Below are 26,385 nucleotides of genomic sequence, written 5' to 3'. Positions count from 1 at the left end.
CAGCGCCCTAAGGACCAGGTCTTTTGGCTAAGTCCAGGGCAATTTTTGCTACGGGCCTCAGGGCCTGGTCTGTGCACATTTCGGCACGGTACCATTTTTTTATTTTATTTACTTTACTTTATTTATTTATTTATTATGCACTCCCACGTTTGTCACTTTTTTCTTTGCCTTATGTGTGTGTTTTTCACGGATGGAGGGTGTGGGTCCTCGGGCCTACCCTGAAGTCTAGGGGGAGGATGTGTGGCCATACGGTTCCTTCCTCCCCTGATCCCTAGAGGACTCTTCTTCGGGAGAGTCCCCTTGCCTAGTACTGAATGTCCGGCTTCGGCTGGGCATAGGGAACGGTGGTCCACCAGGCCTTTTGGCCAGGAGGACCAAGTGGGAACCTTGTCCCCGTCAGGAGCTTCGTGCCCCGGGGGATCAGGGTAAGCGGTCCAAGCCCCTTTAGGGGTAGGACACAGCACACCCCTAAGTGCACTTTTTGTGTGGTGTTTTTGCACTTGCACTTTTTTGTGAAACACTTACGGGTTTTTCGTTATAGTTGCACGTTTGCGGACTTAAAAAAAAAAAAAAAATCTGTTCTTATCAGTGTCCAGTGGGGGTGCTCCTGGCCATTCTAGCTTTGCGGGGATGGCTGTTGTATAGTACCCTCACTGGTATGATGGGGGTCTGGAAGGCTAGTACCAGGGGGACAGAAAGCGTGGTGCCCACGAGTAGAAGCTGGGGCCCGTGAGTAATTCCCCCGAGAAGACCGGAAGGACCCAGTACCTCCTGATTTGGACGGGTCTACCTTGTCTGGCCAGGGGTCGGGAAGGCAGAAAGTCCGCAAACCAGTGCCCCCTGAGTAGACGCCCTCAGGTGTGCCACTAGTAACACCTGGGTGTGGGACCCCACAGTGTGAAGATGGCACAAGGTCACTGTTTTTCACTCTTTTTGCACAAGCGCCCTTAGGACCAGGCCTTTTGGCTAGGACCAGGGCAATTTTTGCTACAGGCCTCAGGGCCTGGTCTGTGCACAATTTGGCACGGCCACTTTTTTATTTTCTATTTATTTAATTTATTTACACTATCACGTTTTGTCACTTTTTCTTACTTTTGTGTGTGTTTTTCACAGGATGGAGGGTGTGGGTCCTCGGGCCTGCCCTGAAATCTAGGGGGAGGATGTGTGGCCTTTTGGTTCCTTCCTCCCCTGATCCCTAGGGGGTTTTCTCTTCGGGAGAGCCCCCTGACCAAGTACTGGGTGTCCGGCTTCGGCTAGGCACAAGGAACGGTGGTCCACCAGGCCTTTTGGCCAGGAGGACCAAATGGGAACCTTGTCCCTGTCAGGAGCTTCGTGCCCCGGGGGATCAGGGTAGCGGTCCAGCCCCTTTAGGGGTAGGACAAAAGCACACCCCTAAGTGCATTTTTTCGTGTGGTGTTTTGCACTTGCACTTTTTTTTGTGAACACTTACGGGTTTTTTCGTTATAGTTGCACGTTTGCGGACTTAAAAAAAAAAAAAAAAAAGCCTCCCTCCAGCCTGGCTTGGTTAAATCCTCTCCCGGGAAAGACACCAAACCCATGTGCTCATAGAGCATAAATACCACTCCCAGCATACAATGGGACTACCCTCCCCTGCAGTTGGCTGGGGATGTATCCCTATTCATGCTGCTCATTTGACTAGTTCCCTCCCAGGTTCTAGAGTGCTCTCATAGCTTCCTGATGGCGCACTTTCATGTATTAAAAAGATTCAGTACTTTATTTACTATACAAAAGAAGTAAGCAACATTAACAAGCAGATCAACTGTATTTTACATCAAAATTGTACATGCTTGCAAATTTTAATATACAGTGCAGCATCATATGCATATAAAAGACTAGCATTTCTATCCAGATATTTAGCAGCTTTTCATTAATCAGATTTTGACACCCCTGTTCTCCATAATATAATGAGCTTAATAATACATTAAACAAATATACAACATTTGGTCATTGCTCTGTTGCTTTTACTAAAGTGGCCCCGGAAGGCCATAGAAACACCGCAAATCTTCCCTCTGTCATTACCTCAATAAACAATATTTTTCATCCACCTTAGTTCTGTGCACCTTTCCTGGCACTATTCAGTTGTACCCTGTTATGTTATTGCTCATTTTTTGTCTCTACTTTTCATGTATTTGCTGTTAGTGATTTAGTAATAAACACATTTAGTGAATGTAAGTACTTTAATTCTATCTATCTTTTTCTGTGAATGTGTTACATTTTTTGCAGTTTCAAAATTATTAAACAAGAAAAATGTGTGCACAGACAAGGGTTTGACATTCTGGTAGAAAAGTATATTTTTCCAACAGGTTGAAGATGCTATATTATTTATATATTTTAAATTTTTTTTTAGTACAGGTACTTGTATAGCTCTGTCAGTTATTTGTGAATTAAACTAATTACTGTAGGGTTTTAAATGTTTTGTTGTCAAATTTGAATGAAATTGATTGCAATAAAGAAAATGTATTTTTGGACCAATTTGGTGGTTGTTGTTTACCTCTTGCTGGTATTCAACCTTTACAGGTGTATATATATATATATGTGTGTGTGTGTGTATACGATATTGCCAAAGTATTGGGACGCCTGCCTTTACATGCACATGAATCTTAATGGCATCCCAGTCTTAGCCCGTAGAGTTTAATATTGAGTTGGTCTACCCTTTGCAGCTATAACAGCTTTAACTCTTCTGGGAAGGCTGTCCACAAGGTTTAGAAGTGTGCCTATGGGAATGTTTGACTATTCTTCCAGAAGCACATTTGTGAGTTCAGGCACTGATGTCGGACGAGAAAGCCTGGCTCGCAGTCTCCACTCTAATTCATCCCAAAGGCGCTCTGCCTGGTTGAGGTGCAGGCCAGTCAAGTTCCTCCACCCCAAACTTGCTCATCCATGTCTTTAAGTAAGGCCATCCGCAAACTCCAAAAGTTGGGAGCATGAAATTGTCCAAAATGTCTTGGTATGCTGACGCCTTAAGCCCAACCCCTGAAACACAACCCCACACCATAATCCCCCCTCCACCAAACTTTACACTTCACACAATGCAGTCAGGCAAGTACCATTCTCCTGGCAATCTCTAAACCCAGACACATACATCAGATTGCCAGACAGAGAAGTGCGATTCGTCACTCCAGAGAACATGTCTCCACACTTTCTAAAGTCAATTGGCGGCGTGCTTTACACCACTACAGACCAGACATGTCCATCGGATTGCCAGACAGAGAAGCGTGATTCATTACTCCAGAGAACATGTCTCCACTGGTCCAGAGTCCTGTTGCGGCGTGCTTTGCATTCTTCGCTTCCAACGCTTTGCATTGCACTTGGTGATGTAAGGTTTGGATGTAGCTGCTCGGCCATGGAAACCCATTCCATGAAGCTCTCTACGCACTGTTGTTGTGCTAATCTGAAGACCACGCAAATTTTGGAGGTCTTTAGCTATTGACTCTGCAGACAGTTGGCGACTTCTGCGCACTGTGCGCTTCAGCATGCGCTGACTCCGCTTGTGGCCTACCACTTCGTGGCTGAGTTACTGTTGTTCCCAGTTGCTTCCACTTTGTTATAATACCACTAACAGTTGACCGTGGAATATTTAGTAGCAAATAAACTTCATGGATGGACTTATTGCACAGGTGGCAACCTATCACGGTACTACGCTTGAATGCACTGTGCTCCTGAGAGCGACCCATTCTTTCACAAATGTTTGTAGAAGCAGTCTGCATGCCTAGGTGCTGGATTTCATACACCTGTGGCCATGGAGGTGATCGGAACACCTGAATCCGAAGATTTGGATGGGTGTCCCAATACTTTTCGCAATATTATATATATATATATATATATACACATATCAATGATAAAGGGAAAAATTGTCCCTCCTTTACAGTTAAAAGCAACACAAATGAAAGCTGATTTTACCAGTTATGTAAGCTAATTACAATTATTACAGCAATCACGCAGGGCTTTCAGTACTAATTACAGATTCACAATATTTAATTCAATATAAATAGTTTCAGGAAGGATACCTTAGAGGTGAAGAGGAATGATTTTTAAAAATCTCAAACTAATTAAGTAAAAAGTCAAAACAATGGTTTTGTGGGGGGTTTTTGCAGCACAAATATTTAAAAAATATTACTGGAATATTTTAAAACAAATATGAAATATGAAATGAAAAGGTTTCAAATAATGTTACATAATAAATATAACTAATTTTAAAAAAATGCCCTGTTCGCATGGGCCGCTGGGGGACAGGAAGCACAGATAGTTGATCTGCATTTTTTCCACCTCCCGTCAACACACCTAAACGGCGCAATTGCAGCCAAGGGTGTAGTATATAGAAAATTATACAGCATGTTTCAATTCCGTGAATAGGGCCATGCAGCAACCACAAGCAAAGCTTTGTTTCATGTCGTTTCAATAGAAAATCCCCTTTGTCTGAAAAAATGACATTCAGAAGGTGGCAGTATCCTGCATGCTTTTCAAGGGCAGCTCAACTATCCTCTGAAAAGTGATCCCCAACAGATTGATTTACAGAGGTGATGTTCAGAGGGATGCCTATGTGAAAAAGGCCTAAAACAGTCTTTGTAGTAACTAACACTTTCCAATAAATATAGCAAATATATTTCACAAAGCACACTATATCTAGTAGTTGGTTGCATTCAACTAAAATTGTTCTGTAATGTTGTATATGTTTCAGAGTTATTACAAGCAACTTCTTCAGTTTAAAAGAATTGAAGAAGTGGCTTGAAAGAATAAGCACTGAAACATTTTTAACATTACAGAAAAGTCCAGTTGCATGTGACTAAGTACTTCTATACTACAACCTGGACTAATAAGAACCTTCACAGATATCATCAAATATAATAAAAGCATGATGACCATGCAACCAATTTACATGAAAATACTTGAATACTGAAAAAACAATTATACCCTTCTGTTCATGTGAATCTCATCCATTCAAAGTTATGAGGGCATAGCTGCCCATACAACAACGGTTGTGCTAAGAGTGAGAGTATATATACAGTAGATTCTCAAGGATTCCGCATCATACGTAAGACAACAAGATGTACCCATATTTGAAAAAAACCTACTCAACCAGGTATCTATGCATCAGTTATGCAACACTATGGGGGTTATTCACTAAAACTGGAGAGTGCAAAATCTGGTGCAGCTGCGCATAGAAATCAGCTTCCAGGGTTTAGCCTGGGTTCACGCTGGTGCAGTGCAGAATTCGCACCGGTTTCTGTGCGATTTCCGCACCGCATCATAATCGCACCCTGTTCATATGAACCATTGCGGGTGTGTATTTTATGTTAATGACACCCCGAAATCAGTTCGCAAATCTCAGTGCAATGTGCAGAATCAAATTGCATGGGTGTGAACACCCATGCGATCCAATTCTGGTATGGACTAAAAAAGAGTCCTGCACTTTTTTGGTGCGGATGCGGTGTGATTTGAGCCATACAAAATGTATGGCTCAAATTGCACCGCACAGAAATCGCATGTGATTTGCACAGGAATGCGGTGCGGTTCCTGCGTGAATCACATGCGATGTGCCGCACCACATCAGTGTGAACGTGGGCTTATTGTCAAAGCTTAATTGAACAAGCTGAAGTTAGAAGCTGATTGGTTACTATGCACAGCTGCACCACATTCTGAGTGCTCCAATTTTAGTAAATCGCCCTGTAAATTTGTATGCTGGGAAATCTTTATAGACATATGATCAAATCAATCCATACAGTGCATAGCTGTGCTATATTATTGCTTTGTAAAACAATGGGATTGAATTATTAAACCAGTAGAGGCTCAAGGTTCAAGTGAATGTTCACTGAGCTTAGTAAATAGAAAACTGTAATCACTCTGATCAACCAATGATGTACTAGCAAGGATTTTAATTTCTCTTGCACATAGCTGGGTATTCAGAGTAAACACTTTGAGCAGGATAAAGTGTCAGGCAATTTGCATTCTAATGTTGGATGGGAAAAACCATTCAGTGACCCAAAGCTTTTTTATGGAATAACCAAAAGCTTTCATGTACGGGTGTTTTCACTCCACTCCAATCTGAAAATCTTAGTTAGAATACCCCATTAATAAAATAATTGTTTCCATTTTTATTACATTTATTTTTAGCACTGAAGTTTCATTTAGTTATTTATTTTACATACAAGTTTAAATACCCAAGTCCTGTACCGACCCCCTGTGATCCTCTGCACTGCCTTAGGCTAGGCTCACACTGCTGTGATCCGATTTTGATCTGATTTTCAGTGTGATTATGTGATGCAGCTTGGATGTGGTTTGCATATTCTATGGGGATACAATTATGCTGGAATCGCACAAAAGTAGTACAGGAACCTTTTCCAAGATCATGCTGTGCTGAGATGCATTGATGTGTGCACAGTGGCTAAATGGTTAGCACTTCCACCTGGCAGTACTAGGGGTGTTAGTTTGAATCCCAACCATGACACCACCTGCCTGGAGTTTGCATTTTCTCCCTGTGCCTGTGTGGGTTTACTCCAGGTACTCCGGTCCCCCCCCCCACACACACTCCAAAGACATGCTGGTAGTTTAACCCCTTTGCACTTGCACCTCTCGGTCCTCTAAGGAGTTTCTGATGCCGGGAGGCGGGGTGGGGTTTAGGGTCATCTGACCACCGTGACTGGCTGTCATGGCAGTCACATGATCAGAAAGGTCCCAGTCGCAAGGAGAGATTGGGACCTTTCTGTGGGACACCGAAACGTGCTGAGAGCGTGCAGGATGCGCGCTCTCAGCACATGTTTGTTTACAAATAGTACGCAAATATGCAGCCGCTCGGCGTCAAGGCCCAGCCGCTGAGAGGCCGCATAATTGTGTACACTCGGCGTGAAGAGGTTAATTGTCTCCTGTCTACATTTGCCCTAGCATGTGTATGAATGTAAGTTAGGGACTTTAGATTGTACACCCCTTGAGAGTTAGGGACTGATGTGAATGTACAATATATATATGTAAAGTACTGTGTAAATTGACAGTGCTATATAAGTACCGCTATATAAGTACCTGTAATAAATAAAAGTGTAATAAAATAAAAATGTGAACATGCACCATTGTAAACAGTTGTTATGTGATTCTGTGTGACTCAAGTTGCATCTGAAATCACACTAGTGTGAATTATTTATTTCAGGTATTTATATAGCGCCGTCAATTTACGCAGCGCTTTACATATATTGTACATTCACATCAGTCCCTAACCCTCAAGGGGTGTACAATCTAAGGTCCCTAACTTACATTCATACATACACATACTAGGGCCAATTTAGACAGGATCCAATTCACCTACCAGCATGTCTTTGGAGCGTGGGAGGAAACTGGAGTACCTGGAGGAAACCCATGCAGGCACAGGGAGAACATGCAAACTCCAGGCAGGTTGTGCTGTGGTTGGGATTCAAACCGACAACCCTAGTACTGCCAGGCGGAAGTGCTAACCATTTAGCCACTGTGCTGCCCCATGAATAAAACCTTATCAGGAGAGGGGGGCACACAGATGCATCACTATTCCGGCAGTCCCATTGCTTTCTTTTGAGACACAGTGGCTGCATGGACAGAGTCGCTGCTCCCAATGCGACATCCGTGTAGGTGCGGATGCAGGGATGAAAATACTGAATTGTGGACGCTTCCTTATGGATGGTAGAGCAGAGTGAAGAACTTATCAGTGCGGTGCTGCTCACTCATTGTCCAATAACAGGCTGGAGCAGGTTCTAGACTAAGCCATAGTGCTTAACTGCAATGTAGTCTTCAGAGAAGTCTCAGAGAGTGGAAGGCATGTTAGGCTGTGCTGTCTGGCAGGGATTTCCGGACCACAACACTGTCTGTACAGAATTGCAACTCCTTTTACCTGTGGGACAGTTTACATATTTTTTCAAGTGTGTATTTACCTGTTTCCTTAGAGTTCAGCTTTATAGTATTCTTAAAGCTTAAGTTTACTTAAAATCAGCACAAGGGATATTACTTATCCTCAATGGGATGTACCATATCTACTGCCATAATCTTCCAGTCTGGTGGGGGTTACTAGTGTGAGGGAGCTGTGACAGGCGCTCATCAAGAGTGCCCGATTATGCCTGCCCTTTGCACTAAGCTCCTCCATTCATAAAAACTGGAACTACAGCTTCTGTGAATGAAACACAATCTATTCAATAAATGGAGGATTGGCAGATGATTGAAAGGTGAACTTAGGCTTTAAAGCTGAAGTTGAATCTACTTATTTTTGCCTTTGCTGGTTCCTCCCCCCACCCTCCTCCAAATGCTAATTAAATATTTGAATAAAAACTTTAAATTTTTATTACATATCTTAATTTAGACCCAGTTATATCATTACATGATCTCTGTGCTTCTCTAGGCAATGCAGGCAGATCATGGCTGGAGGGCAGGTGAGCAGGGTGCTAAAACATCACAACACCCTGCCTCAGTACACATCTCAAGAGATCTTAGATCAAATGCAAGCAGTAAGTTGGCTGTTCAGAAGAGCTATGCAACTATCAAAATGCCTTGATAAGTTAATGTCAGTCTAGAGGAGTGGGTGTCCTTAGGCAGGCTTCAACTGTCCGCAGACTGCCCTAACCAATGCCCATATTTGTTTCTCACCCTTCATTATAGAAACTTCTGAAATCCAATAAATAAAAGGGGCAGGCCAAGGACAGTAAGTGTGGGGATGAAAGTGTTAGATGATACTGGACGTCCTCCAGCCAGGATGAGGCAGGCTGCTGCGTCGTATGCACACTGTGAGAATCTGACCGTGTGTGGTGGAATGTCAGTACAGGAGAGGAGTCTGTACAACTGTGCAACACTGAAGATAAGGCTGGGGTTCAGCTTCAACAGAGTGTTAGCACCAGCATTTCAGTGCAAGGTGTGTCCTTACATTTTTTTTTTCACCTACTCAGAATAAGGGTTTTCCTATTCAGTACTGAAAATTGTTGGTCTAACCACCAAGGCTAATGACAGGGTCATCTGACAGCATTCAGTAAATATTCCTTTTCATACCTGGCATGTTCCCAAAGGCCTGGGTCACACCAATGTGCTTTTTGCAGAAATGCGCTACAGTCCATTTAACATCGTTTCCTATGGGACATGTTCACATCTACACTTTTTTGAGCACCTGCATTTTTGGAAAGGGTCAGAGGCTTTTTTAAATGAAAAAAGCAGTGTTCTTGCTACAATAGCTTTCAATGGAGATGCTGCTGAAACGCATTTAGTATGTTTTTGCTGCATTTTTGCTGCATTTTTCATATTTATTCTGCCCAAAAACAAAAATATTTCCCCTTTAACAAAAAAACAAAACAAAACAATAAAACACTGAAAAAAAACGCAAAGTGTGGTACACACATGGCAAAAACACGTGTGTAAAAATGCTAAGCAAAATGCAAAAAGCATTGCAAAAATGGATCAAAAGCAAACTGCATTGGTGTGAACCAAGCCTAAACCTCAGTTCAAAAATGTAAGTACTTCCCATGAACCTAACATTCTCAAACTTCCATATTGACAAAAAAAATAATATAGAGCATCATGTGATCACCAAATCAATTATTCTTTGATATTAGTTATCTTCAGGTTCATATTCAGTCCATTTATTCCATGAAGGCCCCAAAATTGTATTATACAGTAACTAGATTCTGTGCGGGATTCACACAGGTGTCATTTGGCCTCATCCATGGCTATAAAATAAAGCCACTAGGTCATTGTAGAAAATGTAATCGGGCCCCCATCATAAAGAAGACCCTTTCAACATTTCACAGAATATTTCATTTTTTTCAAAATTAATGAGCCTAAGAGAGACAATAAGACAGGGAAATCCTATACACCCTATAGCTGTGCATTGACCATGGCCATAGTTTTGGTAAAAAAAAAAAAAATGTGCAGTAGAACACCTCTATAGATGGATGAATGAGCCATACACATTAATCTGGTTTAAACCAGATTGCAATAAAGTGTAGTAATGTGCAGAATGATAGGTTTTCTATGACTGTTGACTCTATGGCGGTTTGTTTTATACCATCGTCATGTGTACAGCTCGTCCATCCAAGGTATGCTCTGTTCTATTCCACCCTGCAGCTAATTCTAGTTTCTTCTGTATTTTGTCACAAGTGGCAGGGAAGAGAAACAGGAGAGATAAAAAAAATAAGGTGTACCAGCAATAGTTAAATGATAATAAACAGCTTGTACATACATATATGCTATATATATATATATATATATATATATATATATATATATATATATACAATTACAGTATATATTTGATATATATATATATATATATATATATAATTTATATTTAGCAGCATCATGTTGAGACAGATTTTAATTTAGGGTGCTGTGCACATTTACCAAACATTTACCAAAAGAACAGCAAATATAGTATGTTTTACTAGATCCAGTGCAGTGACTGTCATTTGTAGGAAATAGTCCTTTTGATTATTGGTTGATTTATTGAAAATGATTATATTTGGGCTCTCTCTGAATGGGTGCAGAGCACCATATAGGAACTGCTATCCTGTAGTTATACAGCTGTGGTACCATATATCAGGAAGAATAGAAAAATAAAGAAATGTCATTCTCCTATAGCTATGTTCATATCAGGTTGCAATAAATATATCATTTCTTTGCATTGGACACTCTTATCTGTACCAAGGCATAATGATCATGTGCAAATCACCAACCTGCATCTGCAAAGTAATCATCAATGCATCAACCATGTAAACTAAATGATAAAAGCAGGCACAGTAAAGATTTTTAATAGTATTTACTTTACCTAGGAACCTAGATTGCATTATTTTTACCTAGGAACCTAGACTGCAATATATATATATATATATATATATATATATATATATATTGCATGTTTTTATATTATATATATATATATATATATATATTGTAATTTACTGTTATGGTGTACATTTATATATATATATTACATACGCACACACACTATAATAATATATGCAATATATAAAAATATTTTTTATATATATATATATAATTTTTTTATATTGAATTTGTTTTTTATGCTGTACATTTACTATGTTCTTTTTTTTTCTTTTCTTTTTTTGGTGTAAAAGCAAATACTCAACAAATCAAACATATACTATTTTTTATATATTTAATTTATTTTTTTCTGGGATATAAACATATACTTGACAAATTATAAAATACAAAAAGGCAAAAATAATGTAAAAAGCTATATAGTTGAATCAATTCTCGTTGCAATACACAGAACAGTATATTGACAGTCCCAGTATCAATAATAATTACGTTAATCATAAGAACTGGAGCAGCAAATCTTATACAAATATTTGGATCCCTTTCCATACTGTGCCTATAGTAGATGATTAGATGGCCTATTCAGTGTGAGATCAAAGGGTAAGAATGTACAAAGGAATCCAAACACACAAGTGTCACGAATGAAATGACATCATCAGCACCTATACAGTAATGTTCTGTAAAATGACAGTTCAGTCCTGTGTGCAGTACGTCTGACATATAAACCATTCCTCTAAGCACAAGCCACGTATTGTTACAACTGGTAAATATTTGGACTTCTTTTCACTCCTATCAGCAGCACAACGAATTTCTTACAGATCTGGCTCAAGTGCAGATGTCGTTTGAAAGGAAACGGGTAAAAAAAAAAAAAAAGTATTTTGATGTCGGTTTCCCTGCAGCTTTTTCCTTTCCTGCTCTCCTAATGATCAGCATCCTCTCCTTATCAGTGCCATCTCCTCCTCCCCCGAATATTGCACAGCGCACAGTCGTGCAGGATTGTGTAGTCTACGGTTCAGGCTGGGGAGACCCCATGACATAAATCATCATCCTTCTCTCCTTTATGGAACTGAAAAGTTTTCAGAGTCAAACAGGACTGGGATCATCTCCAGCCCACATGAAAGGGTCCAGAGATAGGGCAGACAGCATCCCTTTTAATGAGACTCACACAGCTCAGTGCTGAGTCTAGAATAAACACACCCTGCAGTCCCACAAACTTCCTCCCCACTTAAAAGAAGCAAACAAACCTGAAATTCATTAGTCCATAGACCACAATTTAGCGCTGGCTACACACAGCTTTATCAGGGAGACACAAGGGTGGGGGGCTTACCCCAAGCCCATTAACCACTTCCTCACCTTCCACTTTAGTCACATGGACACCCCCTGGCATGTATTATGACAGCAAAAGAAGCTAAAATATTCGCTTTCATTAAGAAAATACCAAATTAGCTTGCTCCAATCGTCTAGCCTTTTCCCAAATCCCTTCTGCATGTATGAATGGTACTATTTTTATTATTACCGGCTGCCAGACACATAAAGGGGTTGCAACAAATATATAACAAATACAGAAAGGAGAAATACTGGCCAAAAGAGCTCACAGTCCAATAGTAATGAAAAAGATACATCAAGAAATACTGTATAAATGAATCAAAACATTCATGGATAATAATACTAATATTATCCATACTGATCATAAAATAATAATAATAATAATAATAAATCTAGTGGATTCTTGACAAGCATATAAATATTACATTTATGAATCCAATTTATATGCATGCCTGAGTATGTACATCTACATTTGTGAACCCAGAGACATACAGGGGGAGATATACTAAAGCTGGTACATTCAGAATCTGGTGCACCTGTGCACGGTAGCCAATCAGCTTCTAACTTCAGCTTGCTCAATTAAGCTTTGGCAATAAAACCTGGAAGCTGATTGGAGAGCTTCACCAGATTTTGCATTCTCTAATTTTAGTAAATAATCTGATGATGATGATGATGATGATGATGATGATATAGTCATAAAGATTAAACGATGTGATATTTGGAGGTCACCCTAAAACTGTCACAGTTCTAGTTTGCTCAAGGTTTTTTGTTGTTTTTTTTTTTTCTTTTTTTACAAAGCAATCAGCCTTGCTCTCAGTAATCATTACACTGCACATTTATTGCCCTATCTCACAGCTTGCAATGGAGTCTGGGGCAGGGAAAAGGTGCTCTAAAAATTAGTATGTAAATCCTAGCAATTAGCATGAGGGAGAAAATAGGATTTCCATCGGCAAAATGTGTGAATCTGGAGTAATGTGTCAGTAACTTCCAAATCACTGACTGGCCTCTCATCTGTCACCTTCTGGAGGGCTTTACAGAGTGTCACTGTCTTTCTTGTAAGATGGGAAAGAGAAAGAAAGAAAGAAAGAAAGAAAGAAAGAAAGAAAGAAAGAAAGAAAGAAAGAAAGAAAGAAAGAAAGAAAGAAAGAAAGAAAAAAAGAAAGAAAGAAAGAAAGAAAAGGAAAAGAAGAAAATAGCTAATATCGAAGGAAGGAGGGAAGGAAGGAAGGAAGGAATGAGGGAGGGAGGGAAGGAAGGAAACAAAAAAGAAAGAAATAATATAGCTAAGATTAAAGAAAAAAAACGAAGGAAGGGAGGATGGAAGGAAGGAAAAATAAAGAAGAAAGAAAGAGAGAGACAGAAAGAAAGAGAGAGAGAGAGAGAGAAAGAAAGAAAGAAAGAAAGAAGAAAATAGCTAATATCGAAGGAAGGAGGAAAGGAAAGAAGGAATGAGGGAGGGAGGGAAGGAAGGAAGGAAACAAAAAAAAAGAAATAAATAATATAGCTAAGATTAAAGAAAAAAACGAAGAAAGGGAGGATGGAAGGAAGGAAAAATAAAGAAAAAAGAAAGAGAGAGAGAGAGAGAGAGAGAGAGAGAGAGAGAGAGAAAGAAAGAAAGAAAATAGCTAACATATTTAAGAAAGGACAAAAAAGAAAGTAGCATAGCTAATATAAAAAATAATATCTACTATCAAAGAAAGACATAGCCAATATTAAAGAGATAATAAACAAGTAATATTACAGAACATATACAGTACCACGATCGGATTTTAAAGCCTGTTCATGATCAACTAACACAAAATATTTCACTAAGAGAAATTCAGCATAATGGATTGGTGTGACTTTGAAGTGAGAATGGATGGTATGTACAGTAGACATCAGGGTGTATATTAGGACGAGCTGCACACAGGGTTGTACAGAGGGATGGAGGTGAATGTGATCTGCCAGGATGGATTGGCCCCTTGTGTGCTGAGAGTTGTGCAGGGGGCAGTGAGTGGTGCAGTTGGTCCCAGTGAAGAGGGTGCCATGAACATGCTCACCTCCACATCCCAGATGCCCTTTTCCTAATAGGAGCTCCTAGATTTACCAGCTTTCCTCTCCCCCGTTCTCTCTGCTAATAATAACCTCTTGAGATCCCCGCTTCTCAGGAACGACTCTATCCTTCATCATTCAAATGGGAATCTGCTTGGTGTTATTTCTGTTTGATCTCAGCTTAGTCTTCCACCCAACATTAGGAGAGCTCTCTCCAGCTGCATGCCTCTGGGAGATGGGGTATTAGAACACTTGCCTATTGGGGGGGGGGCAGCGTGCAATCCACATTTCTATATACCTTTTTTTTGCATCTACTTTTTTTTGTTTGTTGCAGGTTTGCTTTTTTCAGTATGCTCTTTCATATTTGATGCTGTCTGCATTTGATACGATCCTGTTTATGTCATTTAGAAACTTTGGCGTGTACAGTGTTGCTGTGACATGGGACTGACAGATTGAGGGGGTGTCTGAATGACGTCACTCCTCCCTTGCCATGAAGCTGGTGTGCAGCTGATCACATGCAAAGTGAACCCTGGAAAGCTTCTTCGCAAGACATGCACACCTGCCCTACTTATTAGATATTTCTCTTCTGTTTCCCTTAATTGCTATTATTAGGAGTATTTCATTTTGGACTGTTTGCCTCCCCCTAGTTTTTTTCTTTTTTTTTTCTTTCCTCTCCCTCCCTTCCACTCTCATCTTGTCCCCTCCTGCCCCTTCATTTGCTGAGCTGGTGTGTGTCTGTTTCCCTCCTCTATCAGCAAGCTGTCAATCAGTGCGGCGGCTTCTCTTTCATCTCTTTCCACCGCCTCCTCCCCTACAGCAGACAGAGAGAGAGAGAGAGAGAGAGAGAAGGGGGAGGAAGGAGAGAGGGAGGGGGGCACAGGAGGAGGGGGATGTTAAAGTTACATTACACAAACACACACTGCTTGCCCCTTCACATTTCACAGGGATAACCAGGCTGCCTTCTTCCTAACCCACCCAGAGGTAGTGCAGGACTTCTGCTGCACAAGGGAGCCACACACAACCAAGAGGACCTGTCCCAGAAAAGAGGATGGAATAAGTTGGGGAGGCTTCCTGGAGTTCTATCAGAGGGTCTAACGGAAGAGCCAAAGGTTCCCGTTCACTGGCCAGTCATCACAGGGGGCTCATTGCCTTCCTGAGTCATCACAGGGGTCTCCTTGATTTACAGAGTTATCAAAGGGGGATCCATTGGCTGTCAGAGTCATCACAGAGGACCCCATTGCCTGTCAGAGGACCCCATTGCCTGTCAGAGTCATCACAGAGGACCCCATTGCCTGTCAGAGTCATCAGAGGACCCCATTGCACTTTTTAGGGTCATCACAGAGGACAACATTGCCTTTCAGACTCATCACAGAGGACCCCATTGCCTTTTTTAGGGTCATCACAGAGGACCCCATTGCCTGTCGCAGTCATCACAGAAGACCCCCATTGCCTTTTTTAGGGTCATCACAGAGGACCCCATTGCCTTCCAGAAGACTACAAGGAAAAAGAAGGATCATATACTTGCTATACTTATTATTATTTTTTTTTCTGCTCAGACATCCTTCTGGTTTACTCAGCCCTGAGTCATAGGCTGGGACAAACTTCGCTCCACTCTTAGTCACACTAACAACAAACTTTTTATTTTCTTTGTCGCTTTTCATGGGACGCTAGAGAGAGAGAGAGAGAAAAAAGAAAGTTTCGATGGTAACACAAGAAGCCCTTTGAAGAGTGAGCTTGCCCCAGGATCTGATCACACGTGAGCCCTGGATCTATAGGCAGGGGAGCAGAAGATCGCACAGCTGCCTGCCCAGTAATTCGGATTACCCTGCTTGGGGCTGCTGGTTGGGGTGGGGGGAAAGTTTGCTGGTTCGGTTGGATTTCTAATCCTCTGTGAACAGTAGTGGTGTATTCTGTCACAGAGCCATGCCTCAGCTCTCTGGAGCAGGGGGAGGCAATGGAGGTGGTGGAGACCCTGAGTTGTGTGCCACTGATGAGATGATCCCATTCAAGGATGAAGGGGATCCCCAAAAGGAGAAGATCTATGCAGAGATCAGCCATCCAGAGGAAGAGGGGGACCTGGCAGATATCAAGTCTTCTCTGGTCAATGAGACTGAAATCACCCCTAACAGCCACGAGGTAACTACAAGTCAGTGTGGCAGGAGAAAGCCTATGGGTGGTCATTTGGGGTGGGGGGTTCAGATCATGTGCATTGTATAAAGTTAGCTAATGCATTGTCCTAGGGATCATTCAAAGTTTACAGGTAAGACAAACAGCAGCCATGTGACACTGACCAGCAGGGGATGGTGCCTATACCTGCATAGTAGGTCCTTTATGTGTTTTTTTCATATGTTAATGTCAGTTTGTCTGAGACTTTGCTTTAGCCATGGTGCACATCAATGCCACTCTCTGCTTGAATAGTATTGACAGTCTGCATCAGCCTTTCTCAACCTTTTTAAACAGAGGATCCTATTACATAATTTTCAGATCTTGTGGAACCCCTGTTAAAACTAGTTAATTGGAGGTCAGTGGGAAACATACAACTTACATTGGGGGTCAATGGGAAACATGCCTCTTATGTTGGTAGTTAGTGGGAAGAATATAATCCTTACACTGGGGGTCAGTGGGAAGAATGCCTCTTGCATTGGTGGTCAGTAGGAAGAATGAACCTAACATTGGTGGGCTGTAGGAAGAATGGAACCCTTATGTTGGTGGTCTGTAGGAAGAATTAAACCCTTACATTGGGGATCAGTGGGAAGAATGCCTTTTACATTGATGGTCAGTAGGAAGAATGGAACCCTTAAATTAGTGGTCAGTAGGAAAAATGGAACCCTTACATTGGTGGTCAGAGGGAAGAATGCCCCTTGCACTAGTATTTAGTGAAAGGAATGACCCCTATGTTAGTGGTTTGTGGAAAGAACGAAACCCTTACTTTGGTGGACAGTAGAAAATATGTTCCTTACGTAAGCAGTCAGTAGAAAGTATGTGCCTTACATTGATAGTCAATGGGAAGAATGCTATTCACATTGGTGGTTAATAGACCTTACATTGGTAGTCAGTGGGAAGGTTGTCCCTTACATTGGTGGTCATTAGGAAGAATTAACCTTATATTGGTGGTCTGTGTAAAGAATGGACCTTTTCATTGGGGGTCAGTGGGAAGAATGCCTCTTACATTGGTGGTCAGTAAGAAGAATGGATCCCTTACATTAGTACTCAGTAGGAAAAATGGAACTCTTACATTGGTGGTGAGTAGGAAGAATAGAACCCTTACATTGGGGGCACTAGAAAGAATGCCGGTTACATTGGTGGTCAGAATGCCACCCTTTCAGACAGGTAAAAAGATCACTGATGTCTGGCACCTAGTTCTGCCAAGTGGCATTGGCCCCAAAAGTATGCATGCATCATCAGATGGGAGGTCAACCACCTACAGCTCAAGGAGACCCAAGCAACATCCGGAGGAACAATTTAGTTCCACAGAGCCCTGGTGCCCTGGTTGAGAATGGCTAGTCTACATCCTTTGTAATCACTTAGTAATACTAGAGTATTTTGGAGTAAACCAGTTTCCATCTGCTTCCAAATTAAACTGAGTGAATAAAACTAAAAAAAATGGAGCGGTCTTCAATAACAGATAGTGATAGCATAAATGGTTGCTGTGAGTAACATCATCACTTTTGTAGGACCAAGGAATATGGTTGCCATGGATATAAACTGCAATTTATTTCCAGTTTTCATGAATCATGCCCTTTTGCACTTGAAGTGGTCATTTCTAAACAGTTGGATAGTGGAAGATGCTAGCTGATTAGTTGCTAAGGCTTTCTGCATGCTATTCGTTGTTTACTTTAAATAATAAGGAAGAGAGCAGTCAGAATGCCTAGGCATTCACACACAAGCTATGATCTTTAGTGGTGCAGATCTTGCCATGTCACAGTTCACTTCATATCCACAATCTGTTTGTAACATGAGAATTTTTAGGCTTTACAGCAAAGTGCTTTCCCTGACCTCCTGTGAACTAGGTGCTCCTGTGGTCTCAAAAAACATCACCACCACTTTTCATGTACGCATTGTCATATGTGCAAGGACCACTGGTAGGGTTGTTTTAATACATAAGTGGGCCCATGGAACAGGATCTTCTAGTGGGCCCTGCTAAATGGTTTCATTCCAGATTGCACCTTATGAGGAGATTTAAATCTCAAAGTATATTTCAAGTCAATACTTTTTTTTCATTTTGGATGTTTGATTTTACCATTTATGATTTTATTTGCCATCTGTGTGTCATTGGGAAGATTTCCCTTCATTTTCTGTACTGTAGACTTAACAGGAAGTGAAAGAATATCTTTCTAATGACAGGAAAATTCCCTCTTAGACAGTTGTCACAGAAGCCAGTGTCCCCATAGGAATATTTCCTCTCTATTTCTATTCTGGTGACAACTAAAAAATCTAGTATTTCCCCTTACATACTTCCCGGGAGCACAGGTGATTTGTACATTTAGAGAGGGTGAATCACCTTAACGGGGGCACAGACAGCGTTAAAAACTCAACAGGGGTTCTAACTCCCTCAACACTCTATCCAAATTTAAAAACATTGTTTTAGATATATTTTAGGTCCCTTTAAGTAGGATCACAGCTCTGTTAGGATTCATAAAACATAGCAATGATTTAGGTAGGCTGGAATGATTAGGTCAAAACATTACATTGTATATATTTTTTAGAGTTGCTAAAAATATTTACAATCACAAGAATCACCAATTGCAATACCATACTTTGCTTTTCAAAACAAGGGATCTTATGGTTTCCTAGAGCTCCACGGGGTTCAGATCCCTTTTCTTCCAGGATCTAGTTTATAGAATCCAAGTGCTAACACTCGGAAGTCTCTTGGTGGGCCCACAATTCTGGGGGGACTTGGGTCATGGGGCATTTTGCCTGTTTAATAATATGGCCATGTAAACAGTTACAGATATCCAGGTAATAAGGCAGCAAAGCAAATTCTTTTCTCTGCATATTAAAATAAATAATTCATTAATTAAAAACATTATATATATATATATATATATATATATATATATATATATATAAATGTACACATTATATAGCGAATTTTGAATATACATACTGATTGACAGTGATTGCTTTATATGTCACTAACACAGTAGTAGTGAGACGGTCTGCACACGTGATGTCATGAATCAAGGCATCTCTTTCTGCATGCGGAAGTATATGGGTTAATACCTGAGTGATAATAAGCATGTAACAGCATTCCAATATATTAAAAGATCTCAGTGACTGTACCCTTTCCTCCATGGGAAAGGGATCTGGCCCTTCACTTTGTATGCACTACATCACAAAGTTGTCGGCAGATAATGGAAAAGGTCTTGGTAGATCTGAGATTTCGGCAGTGACAGCAAGCTCTCATTGCCTGTTGTTCTTAGTGTCATGCATAGGAAGATTAAAAGGTTACTAAAGGTTTGCCAGAAAGTCTTTGTTCACTTCAAACAGCCTATCAAGTTTCAGTTTCTTTATTTCCACTTAACCTGATGGGGTGTCTAAACAGAACCTAGAATTGCTGGACTGGGAAAGCACTAGTAAATCACCCCAGTGTGTGTCCAGTATGTAAGATTAGGCTATCAGTAACACATCCTGGCACTCTGCCATCTTGTGTTATTACATGCCTTCTTACACTGATGTCCTAACTCTCCTCTTGGCGAGATGCCTACTGACAAAAGTCACACATTTCGGGTTGAGATTTTTTTTCTAACCTGCTAATGATGAATTTTTTTCAACTCTTTTTTTTTTTTTTTAATGCAACAGTGATCATAAACCTTGAACATGTCTTCTTATGTTTAACTGCAAGTAAATGTGAGACAAAGAGGGCTGTTCAGTAAGTGTCAAAGCGGAAAACTGGAAGTGGTTCAAAAGGAGGCAGTCAGATTGTCCACAGCTTAACCTGCGCTGGAAAGATGAGAGCTGATATGTGATTGGCTGTTGTGGCTAACTTGCCTTTTTATATCTATCAATCCTTATTAACCCAGTTCAAAGTTGTTTTATTGACTATCACCCGATTTACTGACAGTCAGTTAAATGTCCACTTGTCTTCAGTGATATTTTTTTTTTTAATGATGGTGACATTAATTGCGACATTTGATGGACAATACATAGGTAGTAATAAACTGAATACATGCATTAACCCTTTTAATCCCCTAGTAGACCATAAAGCTTCTCAGTGACTGCATTTTCTATTTGTATGAATGTAATAAAAACTGGATAAAAGACATGAGATAAAATATGTCAGTAATTCTGTATAGCTAATTACATGAAAAAAGTATGGTAATAAATTGACATTCCCATCATTCCCTTCATTATGCCTGTAAAATGTATTTTAGATCACTTCTCCTATAAAAGTAATCTATTGGTATATTCAGTAAATGTTAAACTAATCTAGTAAACTCGGGGACCCAAATTTATGTTCAATAAAGAAAAAGAAAACAGGATGCTAGAGCTGACCACAGATTTACAAATGAGCCAAAGTTGACCACAGGTCTTAGTCTAACATTGAGGTCAGACAGCTTGAGTAGGGGTGGTGTCAAGTGCCAAAGATGAAAGCTTTTGTGGACTTTATATTTATTTTAATCATTTGGTTTATTTCAGCATAATCAAATACAATATTGCAGAGTTCACACTCGGGAAGTTAAGTCAGCTGTAAAACTGTACAGTAGGGTCAATCATAGACAAGCAGATATCTCATTGAGGATGGCAGGTGGTGAAAGACTTGCCTGTCCACAGCTTGTGCAATACTACAGTCTTCTATACAGTTCAATCAGCGCATGGGAAACACTTAGTAAAAGCTTTTTTCCATAGAGAAAAGAATGACTGACTATCAGTCACAAAAAGGTTTTTCAGAATCTGTGCAATAAGGACAATTTATGACAATCATATGTGTTTTTTTAACTAAATTATTGAATTATTACAAACTGAATTATTACAAACAATGCTCAGATCAGATGCTGCATTTATCGAGCTGTACATGGCCAGCCTAAGGGGTCTTTGACAACCGGATTATTCCACGAGAGGCAGTTGATGTGAGCATCTACTGCAATATTCATATTTTTTTGGAGTTAACATGCAAGCATTAACTATTGCATGTTATGGTTCCTTGATAATTTAAGCATAGCAAAGGGAGAGATCATCTAGTTTGCATGAGCTAAGATATAACTGTCACTCACTGTCATATAGCTGAAACACAGAAGTGGGTATGATGGTACAGCATTCTTGTTGATAACAAGAAGATCTTTCAACTGTCTCATCTCTGTTGATCAGTGATCCACCAATCTCTTACCTAATTGTGCTCATAGGCCAACATCTCTTACCACCCCATAGACCAACCTTTTTCAACAAGGGTGCCCTCAGGATTCTTCAGGGGTCCTTTGACAAAATACCCAAACATTTTAGACAAGCCAGCAGTTGGGTCAAGCCTGCATTTTAGTTGCACAAAGCCAAAGGTTTTCATTGTGCACCATTACAACTTTCTAGCCGCAGATGACATAAAAAAAAAACAATGATGTCATCAGTTGATAAGGAGGGCGTTGGGCACCTGCACAGCATCCTTGCTTGCCCTCCCCCTGCCCCTCTCCATCAGCACTAGGGTCAGTGAGAGAGAGAACCTAAGAAAGAAGAGAAACAATGGAATATTAGTCAGCACCAGTGTGCAAAGGTATATTTGCTTTGAAAGAATAAATCACCTCCAACGTTGGGTGTCCCACATGTGCAGATGTTGCAGCATTCTGTAAAACTATTAGTTTCATTTTTACATTTTGTATTGGGTGCTTCAAGATTGTGCAAAATTTTAAATGGTGCCTTGAGATTGTGCAGAATTCTAAAGGGTGCCTTGATTGAAAAAAAGGTTGAGAAACACTGCCATAGACCATCATTTCTTACCATCTTAATGATTCCCATAGACCAGGGGTGGGCAACTGTGGCCCTCCAGCTGTTAGTGAACTACAAGTCCCATCATGCCTCTGCCTTTGGGACTCATGCTTGTAACTGTCAGTTTTGCAATGCCTCATGGGACTTGTAGTTCTACAACAGCTGGAGGGCCACAGTTGCCCACCCCTGCCATAGACCAATATCTCTGACTACCCTAAGGGTGCCTATAAACATTAGATGATATTCTCCACCTCTGGCCTATTTTGGTACAATCAAAATGTTACGAACCTTCCCCAATCGTAGTCACTTCCAATGAGATACATTTGCGCAGTGACTGTTTATGTGTGCCTCCACCCTCCCTCTTATAATGCCAGACCAGGAATGCTTATGCTACCAGAGCATTCCTGTTTAGTCTAGAACTGGTCCAATAGAAATTGTACAATAGTTGGATCCGGGGGGCGGACTGACAACTCATGGGGCCCCCGGGCAATAAGTGATCATGGGGCCCCTGTGTCCTTGCCCAAACTCAAAAAAGCCTATGAAAAAGGTACCAGGGGCATCTCATGGGGTCCCCTACTGTCCCCGGGCCCTCGGGCAGTGCCCGAGTTTCCAAATGGTCAGTCCGCCCCTGGTTGGATCATCCATGCAGTCATTCCCTAAAGTCAATGGCCAGAAATAGCTGAAGAAAACAGTGAAATGTTAACATTTAGTTATTTAATATGTTCATAACATGAGGATCTAGAGGTTGATGTGGATTATAGTAGCTAATCAGCCATCATGGATCGTTCAACAGTTAACCTAAATCTGATTGGTTGTTATTATGGATTAGTGCGCTGTGCATATCGTTAGTACACCTAATATTACCTCACTGAATCAGCTTACATATCATCTATGTTATCAATTAGATAGCATTTATCTGCTGCAAGGATGATGTGAGAACACCATGAACTGAAGGAATAATGCAGTATATGAAAATGTATAGGATTTTTTCATTTGATAAGTACGGTAGATTTGTTCCTTGTTGGGGGTTCTGCAGTGTTAACATTTCTGGATCCAAATATAATCTATCACCCTGTCCTACTAAGACATTACAGGGTGCTCTGCTAAGCAGTCTTTCCATGTAAACTGATTATTAACCTAAACCCAGTACAATTTCAGAAAAACAACTCTTTCAGAGAAAAAAAAATGTACGCAGGGTTTCCATGCCCATAAAAGCCATAAGAAATGTGGGAGAAATATCAAAAATAGGAGCAGCACATGGGCATTTCTTCAAAGTGTGTCGTAGATGCCAAGAAGAGGGGGGCTGGCTGAGACAAAGAACCCATCTTAAAGGAAACCTTTACTGAGAGAAATGCGGAAGCTACCATTGTTGAATTTCTTCTGAACATGGTGGCTGATTGGTTGTTTCTGCCAGCAATACTTTGAGACCTTGTGGTTTTTTTTTACTTAAAGAATAGTGGATGTTCTCCTAGAAAAGCAAACTCTACAGAATAAGAAGAAGCTGTGTTCACTTTGTATACCTAATCATGTGCTTTATTTTTCTTGCACACAATTGGGTATTTAAAGTGTGAAAAGGTTCACTGTATTCACTAACATTCACCTTGCCAAGCGAACATTCACTTTCCAAGGTAAACAGCCTTAATTCATGTAGTAAATCAACCCCACTGCCTTGAAACAAGTATGTAGATGAGGAAAGTCAGAGTGAATTTAGAACTTCTGATCTTCATATTTGTTCTGGATCAGTTTTATTGAAAGTACCAATACCACTGAATTAATATGACAGCCAGAGAGCCAGTATATATTCAGAGGAAAGGTCAGCAATAGGGCTTCCAGATGTCCTTGATACAGGTTTCATTAAAAGCAGGATGGGTGAAGATAACATGTCTAGTTTAAAAGATCAGTTAGTTTGCATATTTACAGCCCTCCCAGCTTTAGAAATTGATATAGGTTATTTTAGGTAATTTAAAGATACTTTCTGACTTTACCTATTTAGGGTCCATGCACACTATTTTAAACCAAACTCTGCTTCTAGAGGAGTTTAACATTTTGCCTGTAGATGCAGCTCAATGTTATCCAGTGTTGTGTCCAGTCACACCAGGATGTTTAAAGGCATATTTTAAGCTCAGCTTTTAGAGGCAGAATAAAAACCCTTCTGTTCTGTGTTTTTGAGAGCAGTTTCCTGGCAGAAAAAAAAGGCTAAACACGCCTAAACGCTAGTACAATAAATGCTCAAAATGAGCATTTTTTTTCTACCAAGGGCACTAGAGTTTTTTTGAGACAGTGGTGCATGGACCCTTAAGGGTTACAAAATAACGGGGGGGGGGGGGGGGGCAATTTAATCAGGCATTTACAACAAACATATTTCTGATGGAGTGGATGTAGTAGAAGCCTTGTGCCAAATTCATAAAAACCTTGCAACATTTTCATTGTTAGTACTGAAATGTTTGACAAATGTTGGAGTAATTTGTTGATTGTATCACATCTTTTGTGACACACAATTCTGTATCAAAATTTTTCTGATATTTGATATGTTTCCATTACTGTCTCCAAGGAGAGATGCTTGTGACAGTTCTGTGAACGTTGCATCAGATTCATATATACCTGACATGTCAAGAATCTGACGCAAATTCCGCCGGTTGTCAAACTACCATGAGACAGATATCTAAGGGTACCTATGACACCGTTTATGAATTCCAGGGAGAATGTCATACTAACTCACTCCTTGACCCAGATATACCCACATAATAAGCTCCTCGCTGGATGGTGTTGGAGCATATCCAGGGGTTAATGATACCACCCCCTCCGTCATGTGTTCTGGCCTGAAAATTTGCTCCTGAGGCCTGTGCACAGTTTCGTGAGAGGAGGTGGCAGGTGAGCACTGTAAAGGTAAGTATAAGTGGATCAGAGGGTGTGCTAGAAAGACACTCTAGTGGACAAAGTGACAGAGTCTCTTTAAATAGCTCTGCCATTAGAGAATATTGTTCTTTTTAAGGGCTAATATACTAAACGGATGGTCTTTACTCTAGCATGTATTCATTACAAACACTCCTTCAGGTTAAGGAAGTGTATAAAACTAGACATTTTCCTGAGCCTGATTGTCCCTATGAAGTAAACACAAACTAGAAAATGACCCATTTACTTAATCAGCTTCTAAAGGCTGCCATACATGGCTTGAATTGTGGTTCTTTGTCTCCTCTCAGCACCACTTGGCAGCATAAGTTGATTGGGTGGAAAATTCTCAGCCAAACAGCACCAATCAGAAGAAGACCAGGTTGGGTATTCTGACAGCCATTGGTGCCAGATGTCAGAATTCAATAGCCCGCAGTGGGAGGTCCATCGGTCTATACTGTTAGTATGGATGGAGGAAACAGGTTTTTTTTTGTTCAGTCTATTGGCTGGGTGAAAAAAAATCTGATTGTGTATGGCCAGTACCAATTGAAAAACATTTGGAAAGTATAGTTAGACAGTTAGTTCCAGGGGCAGATTGACAACTCATGGGGCCCCCGGGCAATAGGGGATCATGGGGCCCCTGTGTCCTTACCCAAAATTAAAAAAGGCTTTGAAAAAGGTACCAGGGGCATCTCATGGGGCCCCCTACTGACCCCAGGCCCTCGGGCAGTGCCCGAGTTTCCAAATGGTCAGTCCACCCCTGGTTAGTTCTACTTTTGTGAAGTTTCTAGAATGAATTGTTTAGGTCTGGTCGAGTATGAAAAAATAGACAATTCATAATACGGTTTCTAAGTGATAAAGATCTCAAATAACACTTCCAGCCTTCTGGAAACAGTTTATTCACATGAGGGTAAAACTGTACAGAAGTATAGCTATCAACCAAAGAGCAAAAACTACTTACAATAGGGTTTCTTGTGAAATAGTGTGCAACCATTCCATTTGGAAGGAACCATTGACTGCTGCTTAAGGGTGTTGTACCATTTGGAGAATAAGCTGATATTAAAACCATTGGGCTGACTCACTAAAGGAGTTGGGAACCTTCATTTATCCAAGAATGTGGAAAGTAAATATGTGTTCAATTTGAATACCCAATCATGTGCAGATGAAATACATGAACAGGAGTTCACTTTTCACATGATTGGATAATTGAAGTGAATATTCACAACATTTATTGAGTGAAGGTTGTCAACGCCTTTAATAAATCAACCTCCAGGTCTTATCTCCGATAAGTGGCCAGCATCTCAATTTCTAGTAAGTTAATTTGGAACATGTAATAACTTGTTTGCCAGCTTAAGCCTGGTACACACGATCAGAAAATCATATGAAAAATACTGCTTTTGAAGAGATCTTCAGATATTCTGATTGCTAATACAC

General features: G+C 40.5%; 1 protein-coding gene and 1 long non-coding RNA gene across 3 annotated transcripts in view; one reads left to right on the top strand and one right to left on the bottom strand.

Annotated features, from left to right (window-relative positions):
• Window positions 1-14,372, bottom strand: part of LOC149469884 (uncharacterized) — a 305,391-nt gene extending 291,019 nt beyond the window's left edge. Inside the window, exon 1 of the long non-coding RNA XR_016311486.1 lies at window positions 14,157-14,372. This is a non-coding gene — a long non-coding RNA (uncharacterized LOC149469884). The remainder of the gene's footprint in view (window positions 1-14,156) is intronic.
• Window positions 14,373-15,063: 691 nt separating this feature from the next.
• LEF1 (lymphoid enhancer binding factor 1) overlaps window positions 15,064-26,385 on the top strand; it is a 178,471-nt gene continuing 167,149 nt past the window's right edge. For both annotated transcript variants that reach the window (XM_089668491.1, XM_089668492.1), the window contains exon 1: window positions 15,064-16,284. In XM_089668491.1, coding sequence (XP_089524617.1) covers window positions 16,072-16,284 — 213 coding nt within the window. In that variant the 5' untranslated portion in view covers window positions 15,064-16,071. The remainder of the gene's footprint in view (window positions 16,285-26,385) is intronic.

This window comes from Staurois parvus, unplaced genomic scaffold, assembly GCF_062004578.1.
Source record: "Staurois parvus isolate SC_StPar_1 unplaced genomic scaffold, SC_StPar_1.0 ptg000058l, whole genome shotgun sequence".
NCBI classification, from domain to species: Eukaryota; Metazoa; Chordata; class Amphibia; order Anura; family Ranidae; genus Staurois; species Staurois parvus.
The sequence above is the reverse complement of the archived record's forward strand: the minus strand, read 5'-3'. Positions and strand labels throughout refer to the sequence as shown.